The sequence below is a fragment of the Etheostoma spectabile genome, chromosome 2 (genome assembly GCF_008692095.1).
Source record: "Etheostoma spectabile isolate EspeVRDwgs_2016 chromosome 2, UIUC_Espe_1.0, whole genome shotgun sequence".
NCBI classification, from domain to species: domain Eukaryota; kingdom Metazoa; phylum Chordata; class Actinopteri; order Perciformes; family Percidae; genus Etheostoma; species Etheostoma spectabile.
In genome coordinates, this window is record NC_045734.1 from 16695085 (window position 1) to 16709198 (window position 14114).

The 14114-nt window shown below is 42.3% G+C and overlaps 1 protein-coding gene across 24 annotated transcripts in view; it reads right to left on the bottom strand.

Moving 5' to 3' along the window:
- The window catches only part of nfixa (nuclear factor I/Xa), a 118853-nt gene that overhangs the window by 13957 nt on the left and 90782 nt on the right, over nucleotides 1-14114 (bottom strand). For 10 of the 24 annotated variants that reach the window (XM_032537321.1, XM_032537161.1, XM_032537302.1 and 7 more), the window contains 6 exons: nucleotides 8637-8699; nucleotides 8246-8320; nucleotides 7874-7997; nucleotides 7337-7372; nucleotides 6689-6852; nucleotides 5456-5530 (listed from right to left, as the gene is read on the bottom strand). In XM_032537321.1, coding sequence (XP_032393212.1) covers nucleotides 5456-5530; nucleotides 6689-6852; nucleotides 7337-7372; nucleotides 7874-7997; nucleotides 8246-8320; nucleotides 8637-8699 — 537 coding nt within the window. The remainder of the gene's footprint in view (nucleotides 1-5455; nucleotides 5531-6688; nucleotides 6853-7336; nucleotides 7373-7873; nucleotides 7998-8245; nucleotides 8321-8636; nucleotides 8700-14114) is intronic. The other 14 variants (XM_032537267.1, XM_032537216.1, XM_032537313.1 and 11 more) reach the window with 5 other exon arrangements.

The window sequence follows — 14114 nt, forward strand, 5'->3', positions numbered from 1 at the left end:
AAAAATGGGATCAACAAAAAAAGTAGGGGGGGAGAGGGAGGAAAAGAGAGAGGTGGTTTTAATCAAAATGTTGCTTCTTTAATTGGCTACACTAAAAAAAATAATACTAGTCATTTTGATTCTCATTTAAGGGGACTTCAACATTCATGATTTTCTGATTAGATTATTTAATTTCCTCATTGGTTGATGGCAGTGCATTGCTCCCTGTCCTTTTGGCTGTCTGCCATTAACTTCTGTTAGTTTTAATAAGTCCAGACCAGAGGACTCTATGCTGTAATAAGTCATTCAGAGATATACTGTAGGATTTCTTACTCCCAGCTGTATAGTCATATAATATGGGCTGAGCAATATTTCATATCCTAAGTGTATGTCTTCAAAGGAAAAAGGGGAAAAATAGCAAAAGTCAATCTGAATCTGGTCTTTGTTTTGGAGCCAAAGCACATCTGTAGCTATAATAACCTCTATTGTGCCACTGTCTATGTTTTTCTGTCTCATCTCTTTTTCTCCTTTTCTCTCTCTCCCTCTCTCTCTCTCTCTCTGTCTCTCTCTCTCTCTCTCTCAGGTGCCAACTTCAGACTTTCTCTGTGTATGAGCATGGCCACCATACAGCCACCGTCAGCTAGTATTGGTCTGGCTTCAGTGAAGCTCACAGGATGGCTGCACGAGAAGAAGGCTTCATTCAGAAATAGCACACACTGTACAGTATGGACACGGCAGCTGCTGAGTGCGAAAGACAAGCAGACGGACAAAGAGAGGAGTCAGAGGGATAGAGAGAAAGAAAAAGAGGCGAGAAGAACGTGGGAGACATGAAAATATGCAAGGGAGCGAGAGAGCAAAGCAGAACCTGTGAAAAATGCAGCACCGTCTTCTTTTTCAATGCGTTGCTCTGAAGACATGTATGAAATTGGAATGTCATAAGATGTTAAATATGGTTATTATCTCTTGCTCACACACACTCGAAAGCACAAGCACGCGTCTGCACAAAAAGCAACCGTTACAACACAGCCACATTTAAAAAACGAAACATGCACATTTCTATTCCATTAAGTTTTCCTCTAATCTTCCTAACAAGTGAGTGATTTGATAATGTTCTCTTTTTAAACTTTTTTTAGACTCTTGTTTTGTAGTCTATTTCTGTGGCCCCTCCGCATCAAACAAGGCATTAAATATGATTCCTGCTCAGTTCTCCAGCTGGAGATGTGTGAAAGTATATGGGAGTGTGGGGGTGTGTAAAACCTTCCTTCCTTGTGTGAAAGAGTTAAGTCTCAAGCAGGTGGGAGTGAATATGTGTGAACCATTTATGTCTTTAGCAGACATATATTTCTTTCCCCCACTGTAGCGGGAGTCTGTGGGCGTATTGTACTGTCAGACAGATTCCAAGCATGAAGACAACCCTGATCCCACTTCTGACACCAATAGTTAGCAGTGATTACTATGACACTGTCAAACTGGTGGGAGCAAACTGGAAATAAGAGCAGTCTGCAGAGACTTAAACAAGGATAGGCACTGAAAGAAGATCTGAACCTTATACTGCAGAATAAACAGTCATGGTTTCATAGAGGTAGTTGTGTGCTTGTATTTTGGAAGTATAAAGTGAATTTTAAGTATAGAAATCAGAGCCTGGAAACACAAAGAAGATCAGATGAAGACGGACATCTGTAAATATAGGACATTATACCACTGTCACTGTCACCAGGGGAATGTGAAAGACAGCATTTTGGTGCTTCAGAGACAAGTGCAATGGTCTGATCTGGTTTGTGTATGGATGTGCCACAACTGCACCGTTTCCTCTCCTGGCAAGCCTTCGTTTTTCACTGGCAACCAATCAAGCGCTCCCATGATGACCCTTCTGTCTCTTTGCACTAACAGGCCTGCCACCAGATGCGCCTCTGAAGCATGCACGCACGCACGCGCATACACGAACACACACACGCACGCACGCACGCGCATACACGAACACACACACACACACACACACACACACACACACACACACACACACACACACACACACACAGTTGGGAAAGACAGGATAGCGGTTTAAAAAAGTGAAAGAAAGTCAGGGATGTCTCTCCTCTCCCCAGTGATTTAAACCACATATGTACATCCAGCCATATCCCTCTACGGGCCTGTAACATTTAACTCACCAAGAGCACTAAGAAAGGCCCCCACCAAAACAAGTCTCTGGTGTCTCAGGAAAATTTCACAATCATTTGGAACTAATATGAAATCATGGTTGTTTCATTTGCCCCCCCAGCCCCTGTGGAGCAGATGTCTCCAGCATCCTCACGGATCCCAAGGCTATAGACACACAGAAACACCATCTGGGACCATGCTTCAGCTGTGTGCGTGCCAGTGTGTGTGTGTGTGTGTGTGTGTGTGTGTGTGTGTGTGCGTGCGTGTGTGTGTGTGAGGGCTTTGTGGTATATGTGCACAAATCTAGCATGTGTCTTTCTAAATGTAATTTTGTTTGTGTGATTTATATTTATAAATGCATCTTCATACATCTGGGGTGTGTGTGTGTGTTGTGAGAGAGTGTGTGTGTGTGTGTTGTGTGTGTGTGATGTGTTTGTGTGTGGTGTGTTGTGGGGTATGTGCTCCGTTGGTTACGGAGGGAGTCAGGGGAGTAGATGGTGCTGTGGACAGACGGCGAGGTACACCTGTGCGTGAGTGTATTTTTTTTTTTTTTTTTTTTTTAAGAAGCCCCTTGGTTTGTTTGTGTTTGGGTGTATGTGTTTGTGCTTGCTTGTTTACATACCCCCCACCTGGACAGGAATTCCCAGATGAGCATTGCCTGTGGCAGGTGGGATCCTTTGGAAAATCGGATACACACCGTACCAAAATCACACATTCTCTACTCCCTCCCTTCTTGCTCTACCATACCTCCAACTCTCCTTTTGCATTGGTTTCTCTTGAGTGTGGACCATGTTTTGCGCTAGCTTCTGTTAACTATTTCTGAACAAAACAAACACACACAAAAACGGCTTTTAATTACAAAACCTTTGGTTTCCTAATTTTTCACATGGATTTTGTAAATTATTTGGGTAAAGGGTCCAGATTTGCATGCTATCCCACACCTCTATTTGCCAAAATCATTAGGAGGTGTACAGGGCTGTGTATGTGGTGTATTATAGAGAGTAAGGAAGAGAGAGAGAGTGAGAGACTGGAAAAAGATGGGAGGTGAGACTTGGGTGCGCTAAGGCGTGCAGCAGCCTCTGTTGTGGCTCTGATGAGCAGCCTCTTAATTACATTTACAGCTAAGTGGAGCGGGAGCAGGAGAGCAGCCGCTGAGGCTCGAGTGAGAGTAGATTGGGGTAAAACCTAACTAGGGCTTTTGGCTCTAGTTCACATCCTGATAACCCTTCTCTCTCATTAGCTATCACCAGTTGAGTACACCAACATCTCCTCTCTTCCCGTCTCACCTCCCACTTGCCTGCTTTCTGCTTCTCTCTCCTCCTTCTTTCCTCTGACATGTTTTCTTCCTCCCCAGGGTCCCTCCTGCTGTACACGTTTTCAATTAGACAGAAGGGAGACAGGGATGGAGGTTTGAAGGGAGAGCTACGGAGCAGGAGGAAGGGTTTTACACCTCTGATCCACAGACGGTAAGCGTCTTAATGAGGGATTTGAAGCAAGGGAGGGATGGAACGACAGAGGGATGGAGGCAAGGCAGGCACCTGAACACCTGCAGGGGTGGGGAATACGATAAGCATGTGTTTCAACGTGTGAAAGTGTGCAAGTCAACGTGTGTGTGTGTGTGTGTGTGTGTGTGTGTGTGTGTGTGTGTGTGTGTGTGTGAGTGTGTGTTTGTGCCTTGTGTGGCAGTCTGTAGGTTTATGAGTAAGTCACTGTGCATGTGTGTGCAAGTAAGGAAGAATGGACACAGCATGTGAATATGCCTGCTGGTGTTGTCAGTGTTAGCCTGGTGACATCTGTCAATTCAAATGCCACTGGGAGGACTGACATGACTTCAGAGAGATATAGCCAGGGAACTTAGGTGAGCCAAGTGTAGCCTTGTTTCACACAGAAAGTAAAGCCTGAGCGGGATAATCCTTGACAATCCTGCTATACGTCACAAGGAATGTTATGTGAACTAATTTACATTTTGATCAACAGCAATAAAATCAATTTGATAACAACTAAACATTACCAAATGTTTTAGGTACACTACCATTGTCCTTACCACAGACATCACACAACTCACATATAAACACACACACATACAGAATATAATATATCAGGGCTCCAGACTAACTTTTTGCCTTGGTTGCACTGGTGCGCCTAACATTTTATTTAGGTGCACAATACAAAATTTAGGTGCACCCAAATTGTTCCTCGCGTCGCCGTTAAAGCAACAAATTCAAAGTCATCTTTTTATCACGCTCCATTTACATTCAAATGTATGATGTAAATGATTTTAAAGAAGAATAAGGTGTGGGTAAATACTTTCAATTTGAAGCACAATTATGCTGTATATAAAAATAAGAAATATAAAAAATAAAAAAGGGCTACTGTTTAAAGTGCTTCTGTGAACTGAGACACAACATTTCATGGCCCAAAGTCTTATGGTCCCCCCTTGCTGTCTCATGCCCCACAGATGGCCTTGGCTAAACCAGCTTGCCACACTCCCTAACATTAAAATCCTCCAATATATATATATATATATATGTGTATCTGAGAAAACTCATTCACTTGTTTTCAACAACAATAAGACTGATTAAAAGAGAAAGAAGGCATCCGGATAGCTCAGCTGGTATATACAGAGGTTTACTCCTCGCCGACTTGCGTCCCTTTCCTTCATGTCATTTCCCCTTCTCTCTCCCCTTTTTATGAACGATAATATTCTGGCCATGGGTCGCAGCTCTCGCCCAGGTCCAGCAGGCTCCGTCTCACTCGCTATTACTCTACGAACTGAAGTCTGTTGCATTCAAAAACTTCTTCTGTGTTTTTCCCCATGGGGCCGCAATAGCAGAGAGTTACCAGCGGAAACACTGGTACAAATACAGGTTTCCCTCTAAACAGCTGTGTTAATTTGCATTTAAAACTGTAGACAAATGTCAGAAGTGTGGACTGCCGCTGTCTCCGCTGTGTCTCTCCATGTTGCAGGGGAGCTGTGTGTGAGTGAATGGGGGTGGGGCTGCACAGAGTGGAGAGATCCAAACACAGGCACAGCTTTAAAGAAGAAATGGGTCATGTAACGCAACATTAAACCACATATATATAAATGGTATTTCTTTGTTCGTAGGGAGGCAGCGGATGCGAGGACGTTAGGTGCACCAGTGCAACCTAGGAAAGATTTTAGTCGCACCCTTACAAATTTTGGTCGCACTCTAGAGCCCTGTATATATATGTACAGTACATCCACTGCATGTACATATACACAGATACACAGTGGAATGACTGAGCTACATAGGCTAATAAATAGCAAATGTATGAGTGTAATCAATGTTGTTCTAACCATGGTAAGGAAACTGCACGCCATCGTTTTCATGTTTTATCTTCCTCTCCTGCACACTCGCCAAATGGTGCTGCACTGAAAGTGGAGAAGGGCATTGTTAACAATGAGATAGGGGGAGAGTGAGAGAGAGAGACAGGTGGAGGTAGTGAATGACTGATAATTAACACAACATCAGGTAAACTGTATGTGGGATTAAGGCTTTAAGATGAGGATGAGTAATTATGAAGCCTTGAGATTTTGGAATGAGGAGGTGAACAAGAGGGTTTCTTTCGTGGAGTTATTGGGTTGTTGGGAGGATGAGATATGGATTACTAAGGAGGTAGAATAAAGAGGGCAATGTCCAAAGCTAAATCACAGAGGTAGTGGTTACTGCCAAAACAATGGAACCACCGGCATAAAGCCTAAATACAGGCTGCTGTAAGCTGTTGTTTCATCCTTGATGCAGCTTGGCATTTATATTCCCGATGTCTGGAGCTATTTGATGGATATCATATAGCATTGTCTGGGGTTATAATGATGATGTTGAAATGTTGACCAAGAAATGGTCTAGACTATAATTTAAAACATGATGATGTGGTCAAACCCATTGTCTAAACAACAAAGGAAGATACTATTCAAATCAGAGTAAAAAAGCCTCACCACATGGTGAAAGTGAAGACTGTGTAACGATTTTATTGCCAATAATACTTTTTCTTGATGAGACCTAAACCTCATTACCTTTATTTTGGCAGGTATTCATATGTCTTTGTCAGAGATTGAGACAAATCTGAGAAATGTATTTCTATTTAAAGTCTATATGGTTTACATGCTTAAATACATGGCAGGGTTTTACATGTTTAACCTACTTGTGCTACTAGTGCTTTTGCTTTATATCGTTAGACACTGTGACCAATGGGCCGTGGTCAATCTCGGTCACCCCTTTCAATATTCGATAAATAGAGCACTCCTCATGTTTTTAAACAATGTGTCAGTTTTTAATCTCTCTTTGGTATTCAGTTGCTGCAGTCTCGGGTGTTTATATGTCATCAAGGTGTACTGAGGTAACAGGCCTTAAGAAAGGTGGTTGGTGGATAAGTGGGAGAGTTTGAGGGATGTTAAGGGATGTGTTAATCACTAGAGTGAAAGCAGGTAATTGAGGTAGGGAGTGTGGAGAAGAGACAAAGTCAGATGGAGGCATAGGTTGAACTTTGGTGAGGGTCAAGCACAAGTGTGAAAATGTTTCATGATGCTTGCCTAGTGGGTGACAGGTGGAAGTGGGATAGGGGGTACCTGCATCCATGTCGTTGGGCCATGCACTTGACTGGGAGGAGCTGGCAGCAGGCGAGCGTCCAGGATAGAAAACATCATCTGTGGGGCTCTCCAGCTCACTGTCGTCTAATGACTTCCTCTTGGTGGAGCTGAGGCCATGGGGAGGAGGTTTGGAGAGTGAAGGAGAGGTGGAAGGCAGAAAGAGAGGAGGAGAGGAGCCATGATTTTTTTCAGAAAGATATGTATGGATTAAGGATAAAATACCTTGCACAACTGACAACTTAAAATTAATCAAATTGACAAGCACTTTAACGTTTAAAGAGGATTCCTGTTTTGAATCGTAGGGGAAACAAAGTCGCACAGTCTTGGAGCACAACAGACAAAGCTCAAGAAATGTCAAAACTACAAGTGAAAGATGAGAAAATGAAAAGAAAAGTTAGGAAGCACAGACAGCCACACAGCAAGACTCTCTCTCGCTCTCTCTCTCTCTCTCTGTATATATATATATATATATATATATATATACACACAAATACACACATAAATATATATATATATATATATATATATATATATACACATATATATATGTGGTTATGGGATTGTGTCCTATTAGTAGGTGTTTATAACTACCTCCGTGGAAGGTTTGCGTACAACTCCACCTCAGACCTAAAGTGACAGCAGATGACAGAAGTAAGAAGAGACAAAAAGAAATGTTAAGAAAGACACAAATGGGGAAATTGCAGAAAAAGCCATCACACATTCATAAAGAGGAGGGAAGCTAACAGGAAGACACACAAACATATATATGAGGTTTAAGACGGATTCCAAGAACGGTAATGGACTGTAGTACTAAGTGCAAATTTTTAGCAAGAAACCTCAATGGAATGGGGTACTTTATGTGCTAGTAAAGTCATCTTTGCGATACGAAGCGCTATACCGTTGGCAGATATTACAGTGATTTCACACTTCAGTCTGCACTTAGCTTCACAGCAGATCACATAGCAAGGTAGCACTGCTACTGCCACATGGTGGCTTCAGCCACGAGACACTCCTAATGGCAGACAGCTGGACTTGTAATATGGTCACTGGTGTCTCTTTAGCAACATACATCTCCTAACACCCATACACTACTGTTGTCTGTGTGAAATCATAGTCCGGACTGTGTACCTGGTGGAAGGAGGGGAGGTGAGGGAGCGTCGCCCCAGAGCAACTTGGTTGATGTTGTAGTAGCTAGGACTGCTGTCCAGGTCAGCCAGCGAGAAGTTAGGACCTGACGCCGTGGCTACAGGTGCTAACAGGAGGAAAAAAAATAGGAAGAGGGGCAAGGAGAGCAAAAATGAGTCGATATGTAATTATATTCCAGAATATCCAGTAACATCCACTTAAAAGGAATTCACAGGATTGAACTGGGTTCCTTCAATATAAGTATATTATCAAAATAGTGTTGTTTTGTCAATCAGGAAACAAAGACACAAATTATACTGTGGGTATTGTAATAGTTGTTCTGCCGACTCTCTCCGTATCATTTTTACTACTTACTCTGTGACACTCTGACCAGCTCTGCCACATTCCACACCCCTGAGGTGACAAAGCAGTCCTGGAAACTCAGGTGCCCTGTACAGAAAAAGATACCATCAGGACTTACACACAGAAACAAAAGCTTTAGAGAAAAATACATTTATGGAATTCATGGAAAAAAATTTAAGAATCACATCCCTTTGAGAGGGTGACCATCTGCAACTATATTTGTGGATCAACATCTGTGTGAGTGTGTTTGCAAATTGGATCCATAATTGGAATACGCTAAGACTGACAAGCATGATGGAATCAATTCTAGTATGCAGATTTAACAGTGTTTGGACATGCATCTGTGTGTGTGTGTGTGTGTGTGTGTGTGTGTGTGTAAGCGTGCATGCGTCCGTGCACCTACCATTGGGTGGTGGTTTGATGTCTGTGTCCCCCTGTTGGCTGGAACTGTCGGATTGTCCAGATTCTGCACAGAAACAGGGACAGGGAGGGGAGAATAGAAAAAGACAAATGGTTAAGATCTAGTTTGTATGCTTAAAAAAAGTAATCAAAAACATACTGGTAAGTGTACAATGTAGCGGTGAATCATAGCTATGTAATGTATCCATGCTGCCAAGACTGGGATATTTGAGGTGTGAGAGGGAATAAGAGAGACTTGCAGTATGTGCTGGGGTATGGTATGCATCTTGTGAGTATATGTCTGTGTGTGAAATCACACATTTTTTTGTGACAGTCTTGTATCTAAGAATGTTCTCTCCCATCTCCCACTGTCCCTCCTGACTTAAGGTGCTATGATTTACAGTGTGCTGCTATGCCGTTTAGTATCTAACCACGCAATCATATCCCTTTCTCTAATCCTATTTAATACCTTCTTGCTGGTAGGGATTTAGTCTGCGTAAACAGAGCACCTTACACACACGCACGCATGCACACCCTGCTCTCTCAAGCTGTTTCTTTCTTTTTTCTGTTTCATACTGTAATAAATGTTGTAATCCTTGGACGAACCGACGGACACACACACACACACACACACACACACACACACACACACACAGTAAAAAAAACTGACCATGCCAGTCTGGCAGTATGTTAAAGTTGAGGCCAGATTCTTCCTCTTAGGATCAAATGACAGCAGAGCAACACAAACACATGCACACATTTTCAATCTGCACAAACACACACCTGTTATGACTGGTCTACGAAAGCACTCACATGTGCAGACACAAACATGCCAATTCTTGGCAACAAAGGGCAACAATTAGACCTGGAGGAGCTGCAGGCTGAAATAGAAGGGTGCAATATGAGGTTTTGTAACATGAGTAGTACTGAGAAAAGTTAGTCTAAAGTCTGCATTCTTGTCCAGGCTGTACAATATGCCGTGGGTTTGTGTGTGTGTGTGTGTGTTTGTTTATGATCAACCCGCTGTATGTATTTCCTCCATATTTGTGACCCCGTGTCTGGGGGCCCAATGCTTCCGCCCATCCATTCAAGCCTATCTAGGCTGTCAGCTAGCTAGCAACCTAGCTAAAGGAGGTGTTTATCTGCAGGTTGTAGGTGATAACAGAGCACACAGACTCCTGCCAGCAGCACTTGCCTTGCAGCCACACTAAGCCACAGATTACTGAGCAGAAACAATAACAGACCTGTCTCGCTGCCTACGAAGCACTGCTTATCCACAGAGAGAGGGGCGAGACAGACGAGAGCGAGAATTGAAGAAAGAAAGAGCACAGAAATGAAAGAGAGCTTCTTTTCCCCCTGTCTTCTCATGCAGAATCTCTCCTCTTCTCTGTTTCTCACTGGCTGGGTGTAATCCTGGCAGCCATTTTAGAGCTTGGCAGCCATCTTAGCATTGGCGGTAGCGCCACATTCCAGCTAACTGACGGCATTCACTCCAAACATACGAGGCCGCGTACGTACCCAGACACTTTCAAACACACACTCATACGTGGACAAACACTGAGGTACACACTCAGAGTAAACATATATGGCGGCCAATGAAAGCTGTTGAAAAACAACCTGACTTCACTGGACCTTTTGCCGTTGTGTAGTATTTCACCACAGGGCTCTACAATATTGTAAACACTCTATTTCTCGCACCATACATGCCCTGGATAGACACACAGCCACATTACTTTATGTATGTACATTACAGAATGCTCCAGAGACATCTGATAGTCTAATGCGTAGCTTGCAGGGTACACTTTGCAGCCATAAACCTTCACAAGCCTTTAAAGTACTATCACAGATGGAAGTTCAAGATACAAATATCACAAAAGAGTAAAGCAGTCTCCACAAAGTGACTTTAGCCAAGCCTGCTTCTATTAGGTTTGTATTACTCTAGGCTATCATATCTGTATTTACTATCTTTCAATACTTTAATAGCCAACACTTGAAAAGTGGACTGTGTTTGTCTAATTGCATCTATCTGCTATATTTACATTTATGTGAGCCCCACAATCAGTTGATTGTTTTCAATGTATACCAATGACATTAAGATAAAACAACTAATCAAGTATGGCACTTGATGCTCAGTTATTTTTATTTTAAATGTGAAAAAGGTTGCAAATTAAAACTTAAATCAGTCCTGAGTCTGTTTTAGTATCTGATAATCTTACAAAGTAATGAAGGGGTCAGAAATCAAGAAATCAAGGGGTCAGAAATCAAGCAAGGATATTTTTAAACTAAAAAGTTCAGGCCTTCTCACAATACCAGATTGACAGCATTTGGCTGCTTTCTTACTTTATCTGGAAACCTTTCTTCACAATACATTAAAAGTATCTAATACTTTGAAAACATGCACTGTATATCTTACTAAGTAACAAAGAACAATTGTATTTCAATATGGACATATCACATTTTGGAAAAACCCCGCATTTGGAAACCTTCCCCTTACTGTTTCTCAAATGGCATATTGTTGACCTGTCATGACCCCAACATGTTCTGCTGTTGCAGAGGTGTGAAAGACCAAGGAGTGAAAACTGAGACTCATTGTAGATAAGAGACTGTCAGGCAGATATGTGCAGTAGCATTGACACTGATAGCTGTCCTCAACATCACCCTGAGGCCTCGACGGGCCTAACCACATCAGCTCTCACAATATGTTGGCCAGAAAGATATTGTTGCTCAGGCTCCTTAGCCAACTAACACTTTACTTACAACGCAGCACTACGTCATTCATTGTCCAACAGTGCATCATATAGCTGGGTAGAGAAGTGCGTTGGACAGGGGGAGAGCGAGGTAAGACAGAAAAGGTCTAGTTGCTGGTTATCACCACTCTGCCAGCTGCAGCCTACAACAGCAGCCTCAACCCCCTCTCACCACTCCCCAGCCTCCTAACCACACATCCAACCCCTTATCTTCCCACCGCAGCCCCCCAAAGCCCTCCCTTCAGCAACCCCAATCATGGTCCTGCAGTCCCCTCTGGATGCCCCTCCACCTCCAGCAACCCCATCTCTAACCTCAAACCTTTGAGCCCACCCTGTAGCACCCTCACACCAGCGAATTTTTAAAAACAACTACACCGATTAAAAACTGAGTGTACACAGTTTGACCTGATGATCTACATGTAGTACAAACAAGAAACACATGTAGGACTGCTGGGCTTTACTTCATTTCCGATTATGGTCGACAATTGTTGCAAATGAAACTGAATAACCACTGTAACCGTCACGTTAGACTTTTCTCTATTTGGGTCTGGTTTGGCACAAATGTTATCAACATCTGTTTTACCTGGTAATACACAAAGCCCCAGTCCCTCTTGACACTGAATTGGCAAGATCTTGATGTAGCAGTTGGGGCAATGGGGGAGCCACAGTCATTAGCAGAAACTGAGCAACTTATTTAAGTTAGATTTAAAGCAACAACAAAGTGTTGCTTTAAAGATTTAAACACAATTCATAACTAACCACTTTTTGTCACACAAAGACTAATTTGTGGCGGTGCGCCACACAATCAACACTGTCCGCCACACAGTGTGTTTCGTTATCATACACTATAACGCTATTTAAAACACACATTCGTTCATCTGCATTTCCTTTCCCTGGTCTCCTCCGTCTCTCTTTCACTCTACACACACACACACATACACACACACACACACACACACACACACAGTAGCCCTTCCCTTCCGTGCACACAGCGTCTGTCTCCATGAAAACAGTGATGCCAACTAGCGACAAGAAGAAGCCAGCCTTCTTTTAGAATTCTTTATTGATCTTTTTCCCTCCCTTTGTAAAAATTTCTTTTTTTACTTAAAATATAGGCTACCTAAGTAATAATTATAAGGTAAAATAAATTCCTGTATTAAATTTGTGATTATTTGGCTAAAGATTTCTATTTCTTTCTAGCTACCTTGCTGAAACAACCACTAAGTATTATGCAAATGATTGCGTGATAACGTCACAAATATGCACAAGAGAGTATGACGTCTTTTCTCCAGACTGTCAGACCTCCATCGTGCCACAAATTGCTTTCTAATCTGTGGGAAACACTGACTAACAATTCTGCTTAGTGCTGAATTTCTCATTTGTATTTGATTGCATCAATGTGAAAACAGAGACCTGCAACATCCTGCAAGTGAGGAAGTGAATTCTCAAAAGTAAGTAAAAGTAAGACGCACATTTCAACAAATGATCAGTAAAAAAAACTCTAAAGTGATGCTGCTTCACAACTAAATCTTGTTCTGTATTGTAGAGCCAAAGTAAATGAGCTGGTGAAGATAGTAAGTTCCAGTTCCAGTAAGATGAAAAGACTGAGATATTCTTAGTTGGAGTTGGAAGACCAAACCTGTGCCGATATTAGACCTAAATTTGACATGTAGAAAAAAATAAAGTAAATGTTTGCTGACACATTAGCGTATGGTAAGTTGATATGTCGAGACTTGCTTTGGTTGGATGTCTTGGAGTCTGCTTTCTAACTGTATCGGTTCTTTAGGGCTGCAGCTTCACGACGGCTGTGTCATTGGTTGCTGATTACAGAATTCCCCTGCAGGCTCCAGGGCAAATCTCACAACCCTTACCACAATCAACACAACCCATCATCATGTATATCACAATCTCTTTAACATCCGGCACATATTTCTGTGACTTTCCTTTGCATCAATTTCAATCAGTAGTGCATTCACCTCATCATTTTTTGTCTACTTTGACATTTTCCTCCGGTCTTCTTTAAGCACCCTCATCCCTGTTCTCAACCAACACAACTACTTATTCTCAAGCCCCATCCACATCATCTTCTATTCATTCTCTTCACTACTCTAATCTTTCCCGTGTGATTACCTGATGCACTGTTGATGTCCAGGGTCAGAAAAAACACCCAAATATGTTTCCCTATCTATCAAACCTTGCATCCCGCCAAGGAAGCAAGCAACCAACCCATCATCCATCTACCAGTTGTGGATTAGGTTTTGGCTCATTGACCTGTTAGATTGTACTGTTGGCTGATTGGTGATAGAGAGTTGGAGAGTGTGGCCAGTCTGTCACTCTGTGTGGTGAGAGCAGAATAAAGCAGTGAACTAAAGCTAATCTGAAAAAAGACCAGATTAAAACACATTCAAACATGCCTTAAAAGAACGGTGCATATGGGCTACAGTAACAGAAAAAAATGCACAAATTACATTTCTCCAAAGCGATGAAATATAAGAACTACTGATTACAAACATGGGATAAAACCAGAGTAAAAGTCAAGGTTAAAAATTAAAAGTGGGCTCCGCAGTGGCACACCACTGTTTGACAGAAACATAAACAGTGCTGGTTATTTGTGAGTCTGTGCAGTACAAACATGCACACTCCTAACATCAACATACAAACCAATAAGTGAGCTGATTTACTGTAGCCACATTCAACCAGCATGTGTCCATATGTGTGTGTGTGTGTGTGTGTGT